General features: G+C 34.7%; 1 protein-coding gene across 1 annotated transcript in view; it reads left to right on the top strand.

Moving 5' to 3' along the window:
- The first annotated feature begins 5705 nt into the window (after positions 1–5705).
- The window catches only part of LOC142349178 (RYamide receptor-like), a 100244-nt gene continuing 82928 nt past the window's right edge, over positions 5706–23021 (top strand). Inside the window, exon 1 of the mRNA XM_075400594.1 lies at positions 5706–7099. Coding sequence (XP_075256709.1) covers positions 6456–7099 — 644 coding nt within the window. The 5' untranslated portion in view covers positions 5706–6455. The remainder of the gene's footprint in view (positions 7100–23021) is intronic.

Genomic DNA, 23021 nt, shown 5'->3' with positions numbered 1-23021 from the left:
TAACTTTACCGTATGACACTCTGTCTCTGCTCTCGCGAACAAGCAATTACCGCAAATAAGCACAAGCAAATAAGCATTAATATCCATTAATACGGATCTGTTGACAGCCAGCTCTGAATCCGCTCCAATTATCGGCCAAATTTCTCTTTGAAGATCAAGCAGAAATTGACTGTATGCGAAAGGCCGCGTTAAACATATTTCTATAACTTAGTTACCGGGGTGATTTTACATGACTGCACAAGCAAACATTGAATGTATCTTCCAAATAATTCCTGTTTGAAACTCCTGTTCGGTTGAAAGAAACACCACTGGTCTTTGTAAGAGCTCCCCCCCCCACCCCAATGATTCCATGTTTCTGCAAAATCTAATTTGAAAATAGATGAATAATATAGGTGGTTGTCATAATTCTAACCATTTATGGTATAATTTCTTTATTGCTAAACTACATTTAGACTCTCCTCCTAAGAAAGAAGTTTAACAATGAATTTTCTCACATTTCTGAATGCACGAGAAAAAAACTGTCTTTGATGGGTGCGTGAACAAACGTCTTCCCGGAGAAGGAAAGTAAAACAAATATTTTAGAATGTGTGACGTTCTTAAAACAACACTATGGCGCTGTTATTGGCATGTGACTGTCATATGCAAAACAAATGGTTTTTTTTTCTAACCGAAAAATTATATTTTTAATTTATCTCTTGCATTCTTTTCACCCTCAAATTATTTCACCCGGGTTCATCAGATCCTCTGTGACGCCCATTTTTCAAGAAAGGTGGGCAGAGTTGAAAGGTGTCCTGTTATATCTTCTCCCTCCTCTAGATTAAATTCTGTGGAGAATAAAAGGGGAAGAATTTGAGAAGTGAGCTGGAGCCCACTTTGCTTATCCTTGTTTGTGTATATTGAGGGTCGCTTTAATTTGTGCGAGGGATTATATTTTTGCCCAATCCGATTATTGCGTTTTTTTCCCATTTCCTAATTAGATTTTCCTTCCTTGCGAAGGTTTCCTTTTCCGTCTTCAAACAGAATTTTTAATCAATTGATTTATTTAGTCGACATATTAACTTGCCTCTATGTGATCTTTGTTTTACAAATTCCTCTGGCTGTTTCAGATACACTTCTTCCTCTTGTCGTTAGTGCAGAAAAGCCATCTTGACACCAAACTGGTGCATTACATGGCCTTGATTCGCTCATAGTTGAAGTAGAATCCTGAATGTCTCCGGCTACAGTTAGGCGCAAAGGTCTTTAAGTAGTCCAGTCCGTCCAACTGATGGAAGCCCTTCGCTATATAACGTGCTTTGTGTTTGTCGACTTGACCACATTTCACTTTGTGGAACCAATTGCCCGGTATGACGTTCGTGTCTGTGGGTGGTCGCACTAGGATCAGGTCTTGTTGTCTTGGAGTACCTTGACCTCGTCTTTCATTGCACGGTGCCACTGGTCCCAATCGTCACCTTGCGTGGCTTCGTAGACTGTTTCGGTTCCACGTGGTTGATCGAAGTCACAACAAGATGGGTTCTAACTTCTCCAAAAAATTGCGGAACATTCCTTGCTCGTGTTTCCCGTCTAGGCTCTGCCTTGTCCGCTTGCTCCAGTGCCTCTTCAAAGAAACCAACTGTCTATGACTGTGAGAAGTCCTCTGTGTCACTCTCCTCCAGTGACTTCGGGTCTCTGAGATTCCATCTTGTTGCAGTAGATTCTTCTTCTAGTGCTGCTGCCTCAACATCTCAGGCATCTCGTCTAAGTGTCGTTTTTGAGTTTTCACGCTCTCTGCGTCATGCCACTCCTCATTTATTGCAGTAGACGTGTCCTCTTTTTTATTTTTCTCATGGTCTTGATTACCATCATCTGGGTTCCAAATCCCCAGTTGCTGTAAACCCTCATCTAATAGTTTGGGCGTCTCGGTGTTGTCAGGGATGGACTCCTTGATGATCCCACTTCGGACTCCTTAATGATCACATCTCGAACTGCCACCACCTTGCGTGTATTGGGTATGTACACCAGGTAACCGTTGTCTCCTTCAGTGTAACACACAAACTTTCCTTCCAGTGATTTGGGTTCCAATTTTCTGACGTCTGTGTCCTTCTTCCTCATGAGAACTTTGCAACCAAAAGTATATAATTTACTAATTGAAAGCTTATGTTTTATACCTAGCACCAGCTCTGCTGGGCATTTTTCTTCTTCTCGTCTCACAACTAAGTTTCTGATCCTAGTTGCGGGAAGAATCGTTGCTCCCCATATCATCTTGGGAAGTCTTGAGTCAAAGAGCAAGCATCCTGTCATCTCCAGCAATGCCCTGTTGCACCTCTCAGCTAACCCATTCTGTTGTGGCGTCTCTGGTATGGTCTTTTCTTGTAGAATGCCTGCATCTAAGCAGTACGTCTTGAACTGCCCTGAGAGAAACTCCTTCGCATTGTCTTGCCTCATCTTCTTGGGCGTCCCCACACTGAGGAAAAACTTCTTCAGGCTGGCCAGTGCTTCACTCTTTGCCTCAAGCAAGTCCACAAACAAAATTTTGTGTACTCGTCTGCAAACACATTGCAGAACCGGAACAGTGGCAGTGATTCCACTCTGAAAGGTCCCATCACGTCTGTGAAGACCATCTCGAGTTTCTCTTCTGCTGGAGTCTCTGCCACTCTTGGTACTGGAATCTTTATGATCTTGGCCAATACGTACACATTGCATACATCATCAAGTTACCCTACTGTCCCTATTGTATTCCTGACCTCCTCCACCTAATTAAAATGACTCAGTCGTCTGTGCCACTTCCTTGCATTGTCAAGTTTCACGCTGTTGGAACTCATCTTGTTCTCTAGAAAGCTGCAGGGTAATTAAAATAAATTATTTTTGTTTCTTATTTTTACCCGAGTTCCTTTCTGGAGTTTCATGCAGCTATTTCTTCTCTCAAAACCGAAGCTATGTCTCCACTCCGTGCATCTTGATACTAATAGGAGGTTTGAGGAATAGTCAGGCACACACAAAACATTCTTGAATTCGCATTGAAAGTCCCCTTTGTTTGAAGGCATGCTGATTCTCACACAGCCTCTGCCCACCTCCCTGGAAGCCTCTCCGTTGGTGTTTATGACCACTGATTGTGGTCCTTCTTCTCATCTTTGCCTGCCTCAATGTCTAGTGGTCCAGGCTCATTGGGTTGCTCTTCTGTCCCAATTAATGATTTGTATATTCGTTTATTCGTTTCGTCTGCATCATTGCTACAAATCTTGTGCTCCAGATCGGAATGTCCTGTGCTTTTCCTGTGTAGGTCAGCAGACTGCCTGTCTGTTGATCCATCCGAATTTGAGCCGGCGAAACAGTTGTGAACAGAAAGGATAATTAGCAGACAATGATTATGACTGTCAGCAACAATTTAATTTTGTTTTAGAAAATAATTTTTTGAATTAGAAAATTGCAGCGCCCATAAATTGTTGTGTTGTGGATTTTGGCGAGCGAAATAAAAAGAGTTTTTAAATAAGTACAAAAATTAATCTCTCAAATGAGAGAATAACAAAAATGATACTTTACGATAGATTTTAGAGATTTACAGGCGAGATCTGATTATCAGATCAAGATGGTGATTTGATTTTGGGGATGAAAATGGCTCGAAAATCAGCTATATATATGCCCATTATCAGTGCGACAAAGTCAGGATACAAAACTAATGTTTGCACCATTATTTACAGAGGGGTCGCAAGGGTTACCCAATATGGTTTGCTTCTGCAATATTCCTAGAAGTAAGTCACAAGGGATACCATAAGTAGTATTTATTTACACTTTTCTAAGAATTCGTTCCCATTTCCGGTGGTATCATAATGATTCAATACGTGCTGGCAACATTTTACATCAAAGAATGTCACTCTAAAAATAGTTATCTAGATTCACCAGTTTGAACCGAATACTGATTTCTAGCACCATTAATTGACAATTCATTTATACAAATTTTGTGACTGGAATCAGTTTTGCTCCTTTCTTTGTAATCTGGTTAGTTAAATTTTCTTTCTAGTTATTCTAACTAAGTTCAGGACTATAGTTTGATCAAATTTCTAACACATTGTGTTGCTTTAGTCTCCTGCTGTAAATGTTCAGAACCTGTTTTGTTTTGGGGGAAGTTCAGGAAATTCTCACGGCAATTTTAAGTGTTTGATTTTATAATATATGCGTTTATGTTTTTCCGAATCGGTGCCTAGACGGGTCTTGTCCCGAACCGGAAAAATTTGAACAATTCAATCCTCATTTTTTACAGGAGTAGAAAAGTTAATATAGTCTGTTTAGGGATCAATTCAGTTCATACGAGTGTTTCTACAATAAATTTGTATATCTATTCAAAGATATCATCGCTCGACGAGAACTGACTATGCGAAACAGAATCTTCGGACAAATTACTCTGAAACGGCAGGCTAAAGTTGTTGACGTGTTGAGGTACAAGAAAGAATTGATAGGTGAGGTGGCAGAAAGGTGGTCAGAAAATGGCGGAAAATGAGTGGGTTTCCAAAAATACAAGTATTCTAAATTGCCCGCACGCCATTCCATGAAATTCTCTTACTTGGCATCTTTGGTGAACCGTAAACTAAAGCTCTAAGAGAGCTACTCAGGCACTTAATGCCCTCTGTGCTTTACCTATGGTTTATCCTGTTTGGCCAAAAGTAGCCAATCATAGTTCAAATAGTATCATTATAAGGCTGCAATTTCTCATTGAAAGACGTTAAACTCAAAAAAATCCAGCCAGATTTATTATTCAAAAATTTTGACCCGAAATTAAACCACCGCTCACTAATTTTTCAGAACAGTTCAGGACGGTAACCCATAAAAGAGATAGAATTGGAAAAAAATCATTTCGAGTTCGACAAATTTAGAGTTCATAATGGAAATTTATTTAATTCTGTTCTATTGCACCCCACTTTATGCAAATGCGTTTCAGTTAGGACAGGAATGCTTTTTGACCTCTATAGAACCAAAGCAAGCGTGATTTAATATCCATTAATACGGATCTGTTAACAGCCAGCTCTGAATCCGCTCCAATTATTGGCCAAATTTCTCTTTGAAGATCAAGCAGAAATTGACTGTATGCGAAAGGCCGCGTTAAACATATTTCTATAACTTTCTTAGTTACCGGGGTGATTTTACATGACTGCACAAGCAAACATTGAATGTATCTTCCAAATAATTCCTGTTTGAAACTCCTGTTTGGTTGAAAGAAACACCACTGGTCTTTGTAAGAGCTCTCCTAAGAAAGAAGTTTAACAATGAATTTTCTCACATTTCTGAATGCACGAGAAAAAAACTGTCTTTGATGAGTTGGTGAACAAACTGCTTCCCGTGGAAGGAAAGTAAAACAAATATTTTAGAATGTGTGACGTTCTTAAAACAACACTAGCGCTGTTATTGGCATGTGACTGTCATATACTGTACAAATTGTTTTTTTTTCTCACCAAAAAATTATATTTTTAATTTATCTCTTGCATTCCTTTCACCCTCAAATTGTTTCACCCGGGTTCATCAGATCCTCTGTGACGCCCATTTTTCAAGAAAGGTGGGCAGAGTTAAAAGGTGTCCTGTTATATGTTCTCCCTCCGATAGATTAAATTCTGTGGAGAATAAAGGGGGCAAAATTTGAGAAGTGAGCTGGAGCCCACTTTGCTTATCCTTGTTTGTGTGTATTGAGGGTCGCTTTAATTTGTGCGAGGGATTATATTTTTGCCCAATCCGATTATTGCGTTTTTTCCCATTTCCTAACTAGATTTTCCTTCCTTGCGAAGGTTTCTTTTTCCGTCTTCAAACAGAATTTAATTTCAAGAGGTCTGCATATTTGATACCCCAAAATTGATACCCAAATTATTTTCTCTTCCTGCTTTTGGTGGATAAAATTTTCAGTTTTTGATGATCGTTTTTAAACTTTCTTGACAAATTATTTTGATAAAATTTGAATAACTAATCAGCTAGGTAAATATTAATTTGGCCAGGTAAGTTCAATTGAAGAACACTGCCATTTTAACTACCTTTTTCCATGCCATGACACTTTGACACTTCTTTGCTTCCTAATTGGTTGTTGTTGTTGTTTACTTCTAGGCTCCGACCACTGATAAATTATTAACAAGTTTTTCGCCCCCGTATTCCAATTTGAATTTCCCGTATTCGTAAAGTTCAACATCAATTTTAACGACCCATTTTACTTTTTATTTGTTGGTTAAATTATTTCACATTGAAACACGCATTTTCCATTTTCTTCTTCATGGTGAGAAATTTTTTGTCACTTTGAGCTTAAATGCACGTGAACAAAATGTCTTAACATATCCGCCCCTAAATAATCAGCCACCATTGCGCATTAAGATACGGTGTTAAATATAATAAAAATTACAACCTAGAACACTATTTAGTGTTTTTTTACCAGTATCATCGCCTCTTTCGCATTGCTTTATTCTTAGATTTATCAGCGGCGTCGGTTTGTCATAAATTAAAAGTACATTATGAATGTTACCGCGATTCAAGATTTAACCATCAATAACTCATCATCTGGGAATTTGTCCCTGGTTGAAGTGAATTATTGCGATACTATCGAAGATTGCAGTCTAACAGAGTCATTGTGGAAAATGAGTGGTGTTCCGCAAGGTTTATTTTACTTATTTATCATATTTTTCTCCTTATTTGGAAACATAATTGTCATTAAAACTGTAGAACAAGACTCAGAAATGTCTAAATCTTATTCGAATATCTTTTTAGTTAATTTAGCTTTGTGTGATATTGCCCAAGCTGGTTTAATGCTGCCAATTTTTGGGGCAACTGCGGTGCTTGGTGATGCTTATGTGTTTCCACCAATTTTCGGCACAGATGTCATGTGCACCGTATCCAAATTTCTCAATCAGCTGTGCCCCGCTGTTACAAGTTACACTAACACCATAATAGCCGTGGACCGTTTCGTGGCATTCGTGTACCCCTTCCGAAAACGGTTGACTAAATTGACCGCTTGTTTGATCATGGGCTTCACGTGGGTGGTGTCGGGTGTTTTCTGCACCGACCTGTTCTGCCGACCTGAAGTTGTTCGCAACTGCTGGAGTGGGTGTGAGAAACGTGTGTGCATCAATAATTTGTCGCCCGAGTCAAGATTCTTGGGGTATGTAGTTATGTAGAGTGCCTTAAAACTTTTTTTCAAAGAGCATAAAAATGAGTTCTACTGAAACTCGGATTCTATGTTTTTAGTTCAGATTGAGATTGGTCACCGCAACTATGCTTTTAACAGTATTTTCAACAGGTGTTTTGTGTTGCCATAGTTTGCTATAACCAGTTAGAGCAATTTTCCAAAGTAAAAATTTCTTTCAAACTGATTTTTTCGCCGAGGGAAAGTTGAGTCAGATCTAACTTGTCAATAGATTCAATTTCATTTGATATGAATTGAATTGCACAATCTTTCTACGTGTTACTGTCACTTTCAGAATTAATCTTAGACAAAAGGATCGTATCTCTTAATGTTAACTAATTTCTCATTGATTTTATGCGAACTGCTGGCTTTAACAAATTCAGGATGTTTGCATACATAGCGTAATTGTATGATTTTGAACTTGGATTTTTTCTAATGTTACGATACAGTTTGCACCAATTGCGTAATTTTAATAGACGGTCAAGTAATGAGAGAGCCCGCTGACGTTCATATAAATCCCTGTGAACAAATAGTTCTTTTTCAAAGAGGAGCTTTGGGTGTGTATGGCTTCGAGTTCTTCGATTTTGCCTGCATTTGTTGCTCCATATGTTTTTTTTCGGTTTTATTTATCAATAGTTCAAATGGCGATCTAAAGAGGTATTATTGATACTTTTCAATGCTCTCAACTATTAACTTTTTTGGCTTTGAATAATATTGACTTAGAACTTTGAACTCTTTTGACTATGAACAAAATTGTTCGGAAAAATATCAAAAAATCTCAAAATTTTATCGCCTTTTCAATTTATTTCAGCCAAACTAAAGCTTTTTTGGCTTTGAACAATATAGACCTTGAACTCTTTTGACTTTGAACAATATTGTTTGAAAAATATCACAGAATTTCAAAAACTTTATCAACTTTTCAATTTATTTCATTCAAACTAAAGCTTTGTCTCATTATTGACTATACCCGTATTCCCTTAGCGTACTAATGGTTTCAATTTTTCTTGCAGTTTTGCCTGGAATATTTGATTTTTGCCTGTAGTCAATTTTTTCTTCTTGTCGTATGACTTATATCAAATAAAGCAGATCTCAATGGCTCCTTGAGGAAATACAAGTGAGCCAATTTTTTTACCATCATTTGACAGAATAAAATTTCAATGAGCTTAAGTTTGTTTGTTTTCAAAAAACACCAATGTATTTTTGAATTTTCTTGACTACAGACAGGTCTGCTCTGTTCAGATTACGGACAGGTCTCCTCTGGTTTCCAGTGACGAACATGTTTTTTCTGAAATATTTGATATTGTCTTCTGGCCCAAATTATTGTTTCTTTTGTCATGTTTTTTTATTGACTTGTTTTGTAATCTCTCATTAGTGGCAGGCCTCATCTGTCCCCTTATGTGGATTTATATTGTTATTTAGTATTTTTAGTTGATGACGATTTAGTTACTTATACACAAGTTTTTCTTGAACAGTATGTGAATTTTGTAAATTTCCTATTTTTCCACATTAGGTAGACAATTAAGCAAAAATGTGATTCGGATATGTCGGAGCACTGAACTTGACCTCACAATACCGATTTTTTCTCTTTATAGTCAGAAATCCTCCATCCATTGTCCACATCATTTATTGTCCAGAAGATTTCAATGCATGCTTTCACTTGGTTCTGTTTTTATGTCCCTTCTTGGATTTCGCTGATTTTTGTAAATAGTTTTGATTCAACTGTGTTTAAAATGTTCGCAATTTCTTTTTTTATCATAAAAATAAGCAACAATGGTTTTTTATGATCATCTTCTTTACTTTGACACAGAATTGGCTACTAAGATACTTTCCCATTTTTTTCGAAATCTGTTGTTGTCGTCATGTGTTGAGAAAACCAGAGTCTACCCGATATAAATTTTCTCTGCGATGCTGCCTTCCTGATAAACTTGGTCTTTAAGAATTAGATTTTTTGTTTTATTTTGTTTTTAAACAACCAAATTTACCCAAAAACCAGATGAGTAAAATCAATTGTAGAACAAATTAAAAATTTTTACGACATTTTACCAAATAAAATGGCAATTATTTTACATTTTTACTATCCACCAATTCAGGAAGAAATATAAATTCAGACATGTCTGAATATTGGCTCATGAAAATTTTTCTTAATGACTACAGAAAAACAACAAACACGGTCAGAACACTAAAATAACTTATAATTTTTGAAAAAAATTATCCAGTCAGAAAAACTAATTGCTACGAGCGTAGTCCGTTGATAGGCAATCTGTATTCCCTTAATGAAATCAACGAGACCGTTCGTCACTTAGGCTTTAACAAACTTACACAACTAGTACATCCAACGTTAGTGTTGCCATTTTTTAATAGACCCGATAGTTTCAAAGTTATCATCGACATAACCAAAAAAGAGACATTATGTAGGTTCAATATGCCTCTTTATAAGTTTAGTGAGATCTCTCATTATTGATTTTTGATAAGAATGCTAGTTATATCAAATAAAGCGGGTCTCAATGGCTTCTTGAGGAAATACAAGTGAGCCAATTTTTTATCATCATTTGACAGATTAAAGTTTCAATAAGCTTAAACTTTTTGTTTTCAAAAAACACCAATTTACTTTTGAATTTTTTTTGCCTTTCTGTTCCGTTTTTTTGTCATCTTGTAATTTAGTCTCCTTTTTTACCGGTCCTATTCATTTCCTTGTGAAGCAAACGTTTCGCATTTTAACCGATGCTTTTATGAAATTCACACAAAGGAGCATTCTTTAATAGTTTTTGTCCCCTTTTCTTCTTCTGGTCAAGTTGTTCCACGTTCAGATTACGGACAGGTCACTTCTGGTTTGCAGTGACGAACATGTTTTTTCTGAAATATTTGATATTGTCTTCTGGCCGAAATTATTGTTTCTTTTGTCATGTTTTTTATTGACTTGTTTTGTAATCTCTCATTAGTGGCAGGCCTCGTCTGTCCCCTTATGTGGATTTATATTGTTATTTAGTATTTTTAGTTGATGACGATTTAGTTACTTATACACAAATTTTTCTTGAACAGTATGTGAATTTTGTAAATTTCCTATTTTTCCTCATTAGGTAGACAATTAAGGCAATGTGATTCGGATTGGTCGGAGCACTGAACGTGACCTCACAATACCGAGTTTTTTTCTTTAATGGTCAGAAATCCTCCATCCAGTGTCCACATCATTTTTGTCCGGAAGATTTCAAAGCCTGCTTTCCTTGGTTCTGTTTTTATGTCCCTTCTTGGATTTCGCTGATTTTTGTAAATAGTTTCGATTCAACTGTGTTAAAAATGTTCGCAATTTCTTTTTTTATCATAAAAAGAGGCAACAATGGTTTTTTATGATCATCTTCTTTACTTTGACACAGAATTGGCTACTAAGATACCTTCCCATTTTTTTCGAAATCTGTTGTTGTCGTCATGTTTCGAGAGAAGGAGAGTCTACCCGATATATGTTTTCTCCGCGATCCTGTCTTCCTGATTTACTTGGTCTTTAAGAATTAGTTTTTTTTGTTTTTTTTTTTAGTATTAAAAATGACAAAATCAGTAAAATATTCTTAAAGAAGGAATTAAAAAAGTTTTCCCAGACAGTCCATTAATATATTTTTCTTTTTTACTCTTGCCACAAGGAAAAAATTTTGAATATTTTTTACAAATCGTAATCCGAAACCATAAAAAGAGGAAAACTCTTATCCTCTCCTGATGATGATCTGATTTTGACGAAAATGTTCATTTGCTGAACACATAACTCTTTTTTTCATCAGGGTTTAGATCATTGAGTATTCTATCTTTTTGTCTAACTTTGAAGCTTTTCACCTGTTTGAGTACAGTGCAGATAATAAGTAATATAATTTTCACTTTTGGTAGAAAAATACTTATAGTGGTTGTGGAGTTGGGAGTTGGTGAAAAGTCTCACAGTCAGAAATCAAATTTGAGGAGGCTCGCTAATGTGCTATGGCATATAATTTTTGGACGCTTCATCCACAGCGTTCTCTAAATTGTCCACCAACTGAAGGAGAATTTAACCTCCTCGAAAAATGTAGTTCAATTTTTGATATTTGGCTTTGACATTTTCTTACAAAAGTGCAGAAGTCCATTCATTGACAATAATCACTGTGTATCATTGTGATACATTCAGGAGGTTCAATTATGCCTTGCCAGAAAACCAATTGGTTTTTATCAGCAGTCAAAGTCGTTGATAAACCCAATTGTAAACAACCAAATTTACCCAAAAACCAAATGAGTAAAATCAATTATAGAGTAAATTAAAAATTTTTACAACCTTTTACCAAATAAAATGGCAACTATTTTACATTTTTACTATCCACCAATTCAGGAAGAAATATAAATTCAGACATGTCTGAATATTGGCTCATGAAAATTTTTCCTAATGACTACAGAAAAACAACAAACACGGTCAGAACACTAAAATAACTTATAAATTTTGAAAAAAATTATTCAGCCCAAAAAGCTAATTGCTACGAGCGTAGTCCGTTGATAGGCAATCTTTATTCCCTTAATGAAATCAACGAGACCGTTCTTCACTCAGGCTTTAACAAACTTACAGAACTAGTACGTCCAACGTTAGTTTTGCCATTTTTTAATAGACCCGATAGTTTCAAAGTTATCATCGACATAACCTATGCACGAGAGACATTATGTAGGTTCAATATGCCTCTTTATAAGTTTAGTGAGATCTCTCATTATTGATTTTTGATAAGAATGCTAATTATATCAAATAAAGCGGGTCTCAATGGCTTCTTGAGGAAATACAAGTGAGCCAATTTTTTACCATCATTTGACAGATTAAAGTTTCAGTAAGCTTAAATTTTTTGTTTTCAAAAAACACCAATTTACTTTTGAATTTTTTTTGCCTTTCTGTTCCGTTTTTTTGTCATCTTGTAATTTAGTCTCCTTTTTTACCGGTCCTATTCATTTCCTTGTGAAGCAAACGTTTCGCGTTTTAACCGATGCTTTTATGAAATTCACACAAAGGAGCATTCTTTAATAGTTTTTGTCCCCTTTTCTTCTTCTGGTCAAGTTGTTCCACGTTCAGATTACGGACAGGTCAGTTCTGGTTTGCAGTGACGAACATGTTTTTTCTGAAATATTTGATATTGTCTTCTGGCCGAAATTATTGTTTCTTTTGTCATGTTTTTTATTGACTTGTTTTGTAATCTCTCATTAGTGGCAGGCCTCGTCTGTCCCCTTATGTGGATTTATATTGTTATTTAGTATTTTTAGTTGATGACGATTTAGTTACTTATACACAAATTTTTCTTGAACAGTATGTGAATTTTGTAAATTTCCTATTTTTCCTCATTAGGTAGACAATTAAGACAATGTGATTCGGATTTTTTGTTTTATTTTGTTTTTAAACAACCAAATTTACCCAAAAACCAGATGAGTAAAATCAATTGTAGAACAAATTAAAAATTTTTACGACATTTTACCAAATAAAATGGCAATTATTTTACATTTTTACTATCCACCAATTCAGGAAGAAATATAAATTCAGACATGTCTGAATATTGGCTCATGAAAATTTTTCTTAATGACTACAGAAAAACAACAAACACGGTCAGAACACTAAAATAACTTATAATTTTTGAAAAAAATTATCCAGTCAAAAAAGCTAATTGCTACGAGCGTAGTCCGTTGATAGGCAATCTGTATTCCCTTAATGAAATCAACGAGACCGTTCGTCACTTAGGCTTTAACAAACTTACACAACTAGTACATCCAACGTTAGTGTTGCCATTTTTTAATAGACCCGATAGTTTCAAAGTTATCATCGACATAACCAAAAAAGAGACATTATGTAGGTTCAATATGCCTCTTTATAAGTTTAGTGAGATCTCTCGCTATTGATTTTTGATACGAATGCATGATAAGAAAACAAACTGACAGTGTAACCAATATTTTAATGCACATACGTATTGTCAAATTCAAAAAAATCATCTGTTGCCTCCAGACTACTTCAGACCACAGCTAACCGGTGAAAGAATTTTTTTATTTAAGTTTTTCAATAACACAGAACAAATGGATTCATAGAAAGCAAATAAGAACTAATTCATTTTTACAGTTTTATTAAGGGCAATTGTATAAAGTAAATAAATATATTTTTTTATTATAACAATAAATGAGATCCATTAATGAACACATATTCCTGTTGTCAAAGTAGAGTTCAAACAGTGGATTACAAATTTAAATTGAGAGGACAATTTCAAATGGAGAGTACCCAATTCAAATGATCTTAAGCGAAACCGTGAGTGAGTTGTGTCAACTTTGCTCTTCGAGCGTACTATTCGCTTATGATTTCGAATTGGTTACCAAATCATTTCAAGCCTTATATACAAAAATTAACGAAACTGCAGAGAAAACTAAATGAAACTCCGGTTTCCTAAAAATTAAAAGCAAATGAAACTTGTCTAATTATTTCTAAAACCAAACTATTAAAAACAAACAAACAACTTTCAGTATGAAGCAGCCAGAACCGCTTTTTAATAAGATTAAATTCTTTTTAATAAGATTAACTACAATTCGACAAAACACTATTGAGTATTATTTTTTTCAAAATATGGAACAAAATCCGAGGAAATTTTTAAGCCCGTTTTCTTTGAAATGGAAACTTTCAGAAGTTTAAAGTGTGCTTGCATATAACAACATTTGTTCAAGTAAACAATCAGTAACATGAAAATTTTCAATAGTAAACAACCAAATTTAACAAAGGAAACGAATTGAGAGGAAAACGACTAATGGTTCAAAACTAGTCTTATTTTTGGTGTCTTCAATTAGAAACAGGTAATTGTTACAAATTTCAGCAACAAACATATTTTGTCAAAAAAATATATAATGAAAATATTTGAATATAAAAAAATAGTTGATGAATTTTTGGTAGTTTTTGAGTTCGATTGGAAAAAACCAGCAAATTTTTAATTCCAGAGCTCTCTGATAGCAAAGAAATGTAAAATTAGCCATTTTGGGTGTTTGCGAAGATTGCGTCAGCAGTTTTTAGGTCTGCTCTTTCGGATAATTTTATCAAAGTGTTCAATAGAAGCGCACTTTTAATAAAAAAGCTGAAGTTTGAAAACTACCAAAAATATTAGCAAAAACCTTGGATCAAATTGTATGGCAACTTTATTCAATCTTTAAAATTAAAACCATTTTAACATTTACTTTTTCTATAAATTTTTAATTTTGTTAAAAATTTTAACATTTTTTGGCAAAATTAACAAAAAAAATGATCAAAAATAAGAACGTGAACAGAAACAACTAAAATGTGTCAAATGTTTACAAAACTTTAAACCTCGATTACTACGTTGAAAAAACGGATTAAAAAACATTTTTAGTTATTTTTTCTACGCCGAATGGGCTTGTTAATGATACCACTCAGGACTCTCTCCGATTAATGGAGCGATCGGCTAAAGTTGAACAAATAAACCCATTCGAGTATGTAGTTCCTCCGCCACCAAGATGGGTCGGAACAATTACGGACTTGAAATACAGTTTTTGAAGCATCTTTTGTTTTCGATTCTGAAAAATTTTACGTATTTTTTCATCTCTTGGGTAGTAGAAACGTTTTCAACGTTTTAATTAACCTGATTGGTTTTATTTGAGGTTACTTATGTTGAAGCCACATTTTTGGTTAGTCTTTTAAACGATAACATGACAATTCACCCAATTCCATTTTACCCAGTGCCATTTTAACCAAAACCATTTTACTCAATGCCATTTTACCCTCCCTGCTGTTTTACCCAATGCCATTTACCCAATTCCAACTTTCCCAATTATCCGAGTTTCGGTTCTGATAGTTTCATATTAAATCTCGCGGGCCATTTAATTATATAGTCGGCTAAATAGTCATTCTTCTAATCTTAATAGTGTAAATTAATGTTAGCATTGGATCAAATGGCATTCGGTAAAATGGAAATGGGCAAATTGACCTGACACCCTTTTAAACAGGCATTGTGCAAGGTTTTTTTTCATAATTTAAATTTTAACGCTGCAGAATTTCAGCATTTCAGAACCTGCTTTTGATTGTTTTGAAAGCACTTTTCAGCACTTTTTGAAAATTTCGTCTTGCAATGGGAACTTCAGATCAGAATTTTTAATTCCAATTTTTGATGCCAAATGAATTAAGAAATATCGATGGTTTTTTGAAGAAAAATTAGTTGAAGTGGCTTTGTGATGCCCTGTAGCACGTTATCCTTTAGCAATAGTGAAATTTACGCTTACGCCTACTATGGCATTTATCTGGTCAGACGGACCATTTCAGCGAATGTTGAAATGTTTTCAGCCTTTTGAAATTGATAATTCCATTTTCTAAGTTCCCTTTTTTATTCAATTCAACCAAAATTCTTTCCAAATCGCAATGCGATTACTGAACTCAATTGCGCCTATTTTTATCTGTTCCCTGGAACTTTCATCTGGCAGACAATATTACCCTTGAATCAGTAATGAGACATAACATTTTGCCTCAAGTGAAATTTTGCTTGACATGAAGTGAACATATTTGAAATTATTACGCATTTTGTTAGCATTATTCTTATCAAAGAAGTACGAAAATTGAAGGTCGAATGGACTAGGATGCAAATGAGTAGAATCCTCTTTGTAATATTTTGGGGATCAATTTAGGAGCGAAGTTCCCCAGTTTGAAACAAACCTTTCGGTTGGGAATGAAATAGTCTCTGGAATGTATAATAAGCATTATTTGAAGCGCTTCAATAATTTTAGTTAATTAGGCCGGATTTAGGTACTGCGTTCGAATTGAGACGGATTGTTTTCCCCTTTTAGGCATAGTCAATAATAAAAAACGTGTAGATCTCATTGAGAATTGTAATTTGTCGCTTAGTATCTTTGCGTTCAATAATTTAAAGTACACTTAATCAACCTATGGCAATACTACTCTTGAAAAATAATATAGCAAATTGTGACTTTATTTGGTAGAGAACAATTTTTATTTCTTTCTTGGCTGAAGTGATTGTCCATATAGTATCAAATTAAACTGAATTTGAAGTGGAAATGAGAAAATAATATTAATGAACCATTTATTGAGTTCCGTGATCATGGAATCGTCTTATACAAATTTCAACTCAGTCACAATTATCTCGGCGAAGGCTGTTTAGGAGATCAGATAAAAACCTCTTCTGATTCAGAAAAAAACATAATAATTATAGATTTCGGCATCTAGATTATTACGTCACTACTAGCTTGTGCTGGTGACAAATCTCATACAATTTTGGGCGTATTTGTTTGTAAATACGGCTCATTTTAGATTCAAGCATAAAATTTCGACCCTACATTCAAGTAACTTTTCATTCGTCTCCTGAATGTGAAACAGAACGGATACTTAAAAACGTAAAATAGTCAGCTAAAATATATGAATCAAAATAGTTTGTTTTCTCCAAGAAATACAGCTGTCACGTGAAAAAAAATATCCCGACAAATGAAAGTAAAAACCGTGTTCTCGTACAATTAAAGCAAGTAAAAAGTTTGTCACAGATGACATAATCTTGTGACCGTTAAGGCAATATCTAAAGCCCATCAATTAATAAAGCTTCAAGGTAAAGCTTCAAACTGGAATCAACCTTTTCAAAAAATTAAAAAAGGCACGAATCTGTTGAAATATACTTTAGAGGCACACCCCGTATCACTCATTTTTACGTTATCATATGTTATCTTATACGTAGCAACTTTCAACTACTTGGAGTAATGCGCACGAGCAGATCTCATCTCCTTCGTTTTTTCGCTAAAGTTCGTAGAGTGCTCTTGCTACCAATGCAGAAAATGCACGTTCTGTGTATATGGGTGAAGTAATTTTAGATACATAGAAATCAAGTCACAATAAATGAATTAAGATTTTATAAATCTGAAATCATAGTTTTATTGCTTGTTTCACTGTAAACAACAATTTCTCTAACAAGTTTTTCCGTCATATTTGAATAGCTTCCTCGTATCACTACAACCGTGATTGACAAAGATGTCAACTGAGTGTAGAAAGCGCGTATGGTTTTTTGAATGCATACGCAAAACAAGTCACATAGAAGACGGAATTTTTTTAAACCAGAGAACCTTTGCTACCAGAGATTACTATTCAAAAATGGTGAGTATATTATATGATATTTTGCTACCAAAGAACTTTTACATTAGAACTTATTATTTTGGCCAGTTAAAGTCAAAATCGTCTCTCAAATCGCGGGTCAGAGTAAAAAAAAATCATCGCAAATGAAGACTGAGGGTTATCGGATCAGCGAAATGGTAAAACAGAAAAAGAATAAAATACGAAGAATGCAGTCCCGGGCTGATGTGAAATTATGCAGAAGAACTTTTATTCATTTTGAATTGGAGCCAAAATTGACGAAGTTATATTAATTAATCCTTACTCTGTATAGTTCAATAAACTCGTTCTAGCTAAAACTTTTCTATTTATAAGTCTACAACAGCTGTGCTAAGACGTTGCGATGTTTTCGGTGTGTCCGTAAACCCAGGTAGATTCAAAACCAATCGGACATTGTATTAATCGAAAGTTGCCTTTGGTTTTAGATGTCTACGTCAATCAATTCATTTTTCAACGCTTCAATCATCACGGCTTTATGGATTGAAACAAGCGCGTGGAAGTTTTATTGAAGGATTGAACAAGGCCATATTTTTCTATAAACGGTGCCAGATTTAAGACCAGCCATTTTTGTTTCAAACGTTGTTAGGTAACTCTGCTAGTAGTTCTGAAATTCTTACTTAATTTCTGAACCACCTCGCGGTTCTTGACGAATGCCAGATTTTCTCGGTGATTTCATCGGAAAGACATAGCCTATGCTACATATTTTTCTAGTTTCAATTTATAAACAAGAGAAATTCGGGCTTTCGTTAAGAATCTTGTAGCGGCTCAAAACGCAGAAATCAGAATTTTGCAGTGACTTTAGCATAGCCTCCTGACCCTTCGTTCTACCTTCGTGATTGCATTTAATTTAATTTGTACCTTTTCCAGTCAAATATCGTTGACTTTGAAGCGCTATGAAAATAGAAATCTTAGTATTTGTTAATTAATAATCTTATTTTTCAACTTATTTTGTTTACGAAGAGGACAGAAAGGTGTATCCATGGCTATTTTTCTGTTCAAAGTCACTATTTCACATGATTATTGACAAGATTTAATCTCTCTCCGACTGGATTATCCCGCCCATATGCTATAATATTGCCGCCTATAACAACATATTTCGTGAAAAGACACAACTTAGTTTCAAAATTTCTCCTGCGGAGCTCTTGGTTGCAATATAACTTGTCAGCGGCAAATAAACGGTTCAAACTTTTGGTCAGAGATGTTATTGTGGATATTTTTTGTTCTTCACAATGATGGCGTCAATTGGTACAATGTCTTTTTCTGGAGGCAGACCCCAGCAGGCACATTAAACATTGCGTATAGACAATCAATGTGTTTTATGAAAAAGCGGCTGCAACAAAAAAAATTCTCTGATTACAAAGATAGTATTCATGAGCTTAATGAATTTAGTTCACTTGAGACAAAAAACAGCAGTTGTTTCTGTCACTTTATCGCTTATTGTCAATAATCTTTCTCCTAAGATAATTTTGGACTACACGCGGATGATTTTACTAATGACTCTCTTCGCTGCTCCCGGGAAAGCGTGCAAATGAACAAAAAATAGACTTTTTGGAAGTATTTCAAGGTCGGTGGGAAGGTGTGTTGAAAGCTGTGGCATGTGGTTTTTTTGTTGCATACTCAAAACAAGTCACATAGAGTACGATAAATCCCAAAATTTAATAAGCCATAATACCAGTGTTACCCGAGATTACTATTCGAAAATGGTGAGTATAAAGTGATATTTTTAGTGGTAGATAAAGTCAAAATAAGAGGTCAATTGTTAATCAGCAAAAAATGGACCAATGAAAAACGTTGCGCGATCGGATAAAACTAACTATAAAAATGTAAGATCCAGCGGAATGTCAGTTTTGTCGGTGTTATTTCCTCCAATGCGCATAATTTTTTGCTATTGTTAATGTTAAATTATCGAAAAATGCAAGTGAAAGGGTTCTACGATTGAGTGCTTTGTATAACTGTGCCTTCTCTAAAGAGTGATCAGAAGGACACTATGATTCATTTTGTATCGCACTCCATCACTATTTCTGTCTGACAAAAATTTTCCCTACAAATGGTTTGAAGGCATCCGAGAATGACTGTTGGTGGCCAAAATGACGGTTTGGGTGGGAGAATTTATGGCGGAGTTATATTTATTCAATTTAAGACCTTATCTTTATCTTCATTTAAGTTAAGTCCCTATTTTTAAGGAATTTCATTAAATTGGTATTATCTGAAATAGCTAAAGTCTATCATCAGTTGCCCATTTCCTTCTTTCCACGAAAGTTACCACGATTCATTTGATCCAATTTGAAGTATAAAAAATGCTTTGAACCGATGATCAAATGAGAAATTGACCAATATGATATGTTGCAACTCTTATTTGAGCTATCTGTCAATTTTATTTTCTGGCTATTTTCTAAGACCTGGCTAACACCCTGGCGGTTAAGATTCCGGGCACCATTTAAGCTCATCAATTTGGAGCTTAAACGTTTTTTTGGTTGTTTGATTAGTCGTAAAATACTACGTTTAAATGTTTTTTTTAAGTTTTAGAATTTTTGTTAATCAAGGAAAATCATTCCAATAAACCAAACATGGAGAAGTCTATGTTAGATTTCTCGTAAAAACTTTTTGTGGCTTCTGAGAAGTTGATTTGTGAACTCTGGTAAACATCGAAATTCATTTCACACTTACTTTTACCTCTAGAGCTTAGTTGCTCTCTGACGTCAGGAGTCAATGAATCAGATTTTGATCAGACATGTTATTGTGGAATTTTCTTTGTTTTTGACAATGATTGCGTTAATCGATTCAAAGTCTTTTTTGAGGAAGACCTCAACAGACACATTACCATTGCGCATAGACAATCAATGTGTTTTATGAATAAGCGGCTGGAACAAAAGATTCCTCTGACAATAAAGATAGTATTCACAAGCTTACTGAATTTAGTTCACTTGTGACAGAAAAGGGCAGTTGTTTCTGTCACTTATAGTCAATAATCTTTATCCTAAGACAATTTTGGACTACATACCACACCACGGATGATTTTAATAATGGCTTTTTTCTGCTCCCGGGAAAGCGTGTAAAGGAAACAAAGAAAAATAGACGATTTTTTGAAAGTATTTCAAGGTCGATGGGAAGTTGAGTTAAAAGCTGTTTATTCTTTATCTTTTTGCTCAGAAAATATTGATGTGCATTTCTTGCATTTTTGCACATATCGGTTTAAAATTTCAGAATTCACGTAAGATTGTGTAATAAAGGAATTGGAAATTATGACCCATTGTGTAATAAACCAAGTTACAAGATACTGCCGGTTTAATCGCTGCCACGCCTTCGTTCTTAGCCCGCCTTGGAAAGATGAAAATTCCCCTAAATCAACTTTATCTTCATTAACTGAGGATTATCTATATTGAAGCTAAGCCGTATCTCTCTCTCTACAAACCCGCAGGGGAAACTGTTCTTACTTTCTCGCAGATGAAGACGATAGCTTGTTCGTCTAATTTGTAAATTCAGTCAGAAATCATCCTATGAAATTATTTAGTACCATTTCAAGCAGCAGGCGGGTTTAAAATCAGACGAAATTTATTTTTATGGCAATTTAACCAGCCATAAATGGCCTAAACCGATTCTGAAAAAGGTTTATGCCGTGCTCTGAAGAAATAACCGAGAAAAAACCCCGCATAATATCAATTCACCAGCCAGTTATAAAAAGCCATATTCAACCGACGAAACTACTTTAGTAACAAGACTATTTTTCCTACTTTTGCGACGATTGAAATAGAGAATAGACAAGCACATGAGGGTGAAAATACATGCTAAGATCACAGGCCATAGCAATCTTTGCTGATATACCACTCAGTGGAGGGGAGGGGTTCACGCATGGAATTACAGAAGTTGTAAAGAAGCGCACGAAAGTCTGGACAATTGCCTAAATGGAGTGTGCACCCGGGCAGTCGTAGTTTTATTGTTCCGACCTCCTCTGGAGGGGGGAGGAGGAACTATATACACAACCCGAAGAGGAGTATTGGTTTTCTTAAGGTTTTTTTTACCGGAAGTACTATTCGTTCAGACGATGTTTTGACCTAAAAGCGAAAGTGAGTAAAATTGCCGCGTGAACTAAATTTTTCTGAGCGAGAGATTTTTTTTGATCATGCGCTGTGTTTAGTGAATGACTTTTTGACTTTGAAAAGTAGATTTTGACGGAATGGCACATCTAGATAACCATTTTTAGCCGTTTTTTCGTACAAGTGGCCCAGTTTTTTTTGCGTGTAATTGAGTTTTTTTTAAAAATAATTTTTATTCGATGCTATAGTGAAATGTAAACCTTGGAAATTGATACCACAGTGTTTTGCAGAGCCTGAAAGTGCGTTTCAAGTTCAAAATTGACACTTATTTCTTAACTTTTAGTTAATTTCTAGCTTTTTTCAATCAATTTCTTCGTTTTTGGATCTTTCAGCCGTCTTTTTGTCAAAAATCAGTTAATATGGCAACTTCTCTTTGATAATTCACATACTCAACGCCTCTTTCTACCTCGATGTAATTTTATTTTTTATAAAATTGTACATATGCTAATCCTATTTTGGTAGGTTTTTCCAATTTTTCTGTTTTTTGTTTAAATTTTGGTTTTAATTGCTAAAAAAAATCCTTTAGTGCAATATAAGGTATTTTAATTTCGTTTCAAGGAAAATTTGATCATTTTTTATCGTTAAGTGTTTGAAAAACGGGTCAAATTTTTTTCATAAATGCAGTCTTAAAAACTTTTTGGCCATTTTTTTGCAAAATGTTTCCACGTTTTGTTTGTTTGAGTTCTGTTTTTTTTTCTGTCCTGTTCATTAGGATGAAGTTTTGTCTTGGATGACTCCTTGTCTCTTCTTTGTCTTGAATGCTGAACAAAGAAATGTATTCGTTGTTCTTGATTTTTTTAATTTGATTTTTAACTTTCAACAATCAAGAATTAGTCTGTGTTACAGTGTTCCTTACATTGTGTCCACACTCTTCACATTATAGTTTGTACCATTCTAGTTTTGTCCTGACACCTATTTTTATAATGGTTATACTTATTTTTTGAAATGTTAAAAAACTGATTTATTTCAGCTTTTTCTTAGATTTTCCTCATTTCTTTGGTTTGCAATTGATTTCATTCAACTTGAGGCACTTCTGAGATTTTGCCAGAAAGGTTTTCCAAAACTTCCATTTTTTACTAGTTATTGTCAGTTCCTTTCGGACCTGGTATTGTTTTTAAACATTTTTTTGCCTTCGAGTATTATTTTGTTGCTTATGATTATTTTAACTTTTCAATTTGTATGAAATCTTGTTGTCTGGCATATATACAACAAGGAAGAAGTAAATGTTGTGTTTGCCTTAGTTGCAATAATTAGAAACCTAATTTAAGTGGTTTTCTGGTTTTCTGTTTTTAAATTTGAGCTTTCTTTTTTGAAAAATTTAACTTAGTTTCTAATATTATTATCCTCAGTTTCCTTTCGCAATCTTTTTGAGATTCTAATCATGAATTAATTGAGGGTAATTGATAGCCCTGTCATTTTTTCAGCTTATCGGTATTTTGGCCATCTTAATTGTTTTGGACTTTTTTAACGTTACCAAGAGTTTTCGTTAATATAAAATTTTGCTGCATTTTGTTTCTCTTTGTGACAGTGGTTTAAATTCCAACAATTTTTTTTAAATCAGACCTGGGGAAGTAATGAGTTAATGGTTTAATACAAAAGATATTGTTTCAGCTGCAGTTATGGTTTTTTGTGGAGTTTTGGAGCTTCGAGTTGCATCCGGAATTCTTCCGGCTATGTTTTT

This window comes from Convolutriloba macropyga, chromosome 1 (assembly GCF_964194025.1).
Source record: "Convolutriloba macropyga chromosome 1, txConMacr16.3, whole genome shotgun sequence".
Taxonomy (NCBI): Eukaryota; Metazoa; Xenacoelomorpha; order Acoela; family Convolutidae; genus Convolutriloba; species Convolutriloba macropyga.
This window is presented reverse-complemented; position numbering and strand designations above follow the sequence as displayed.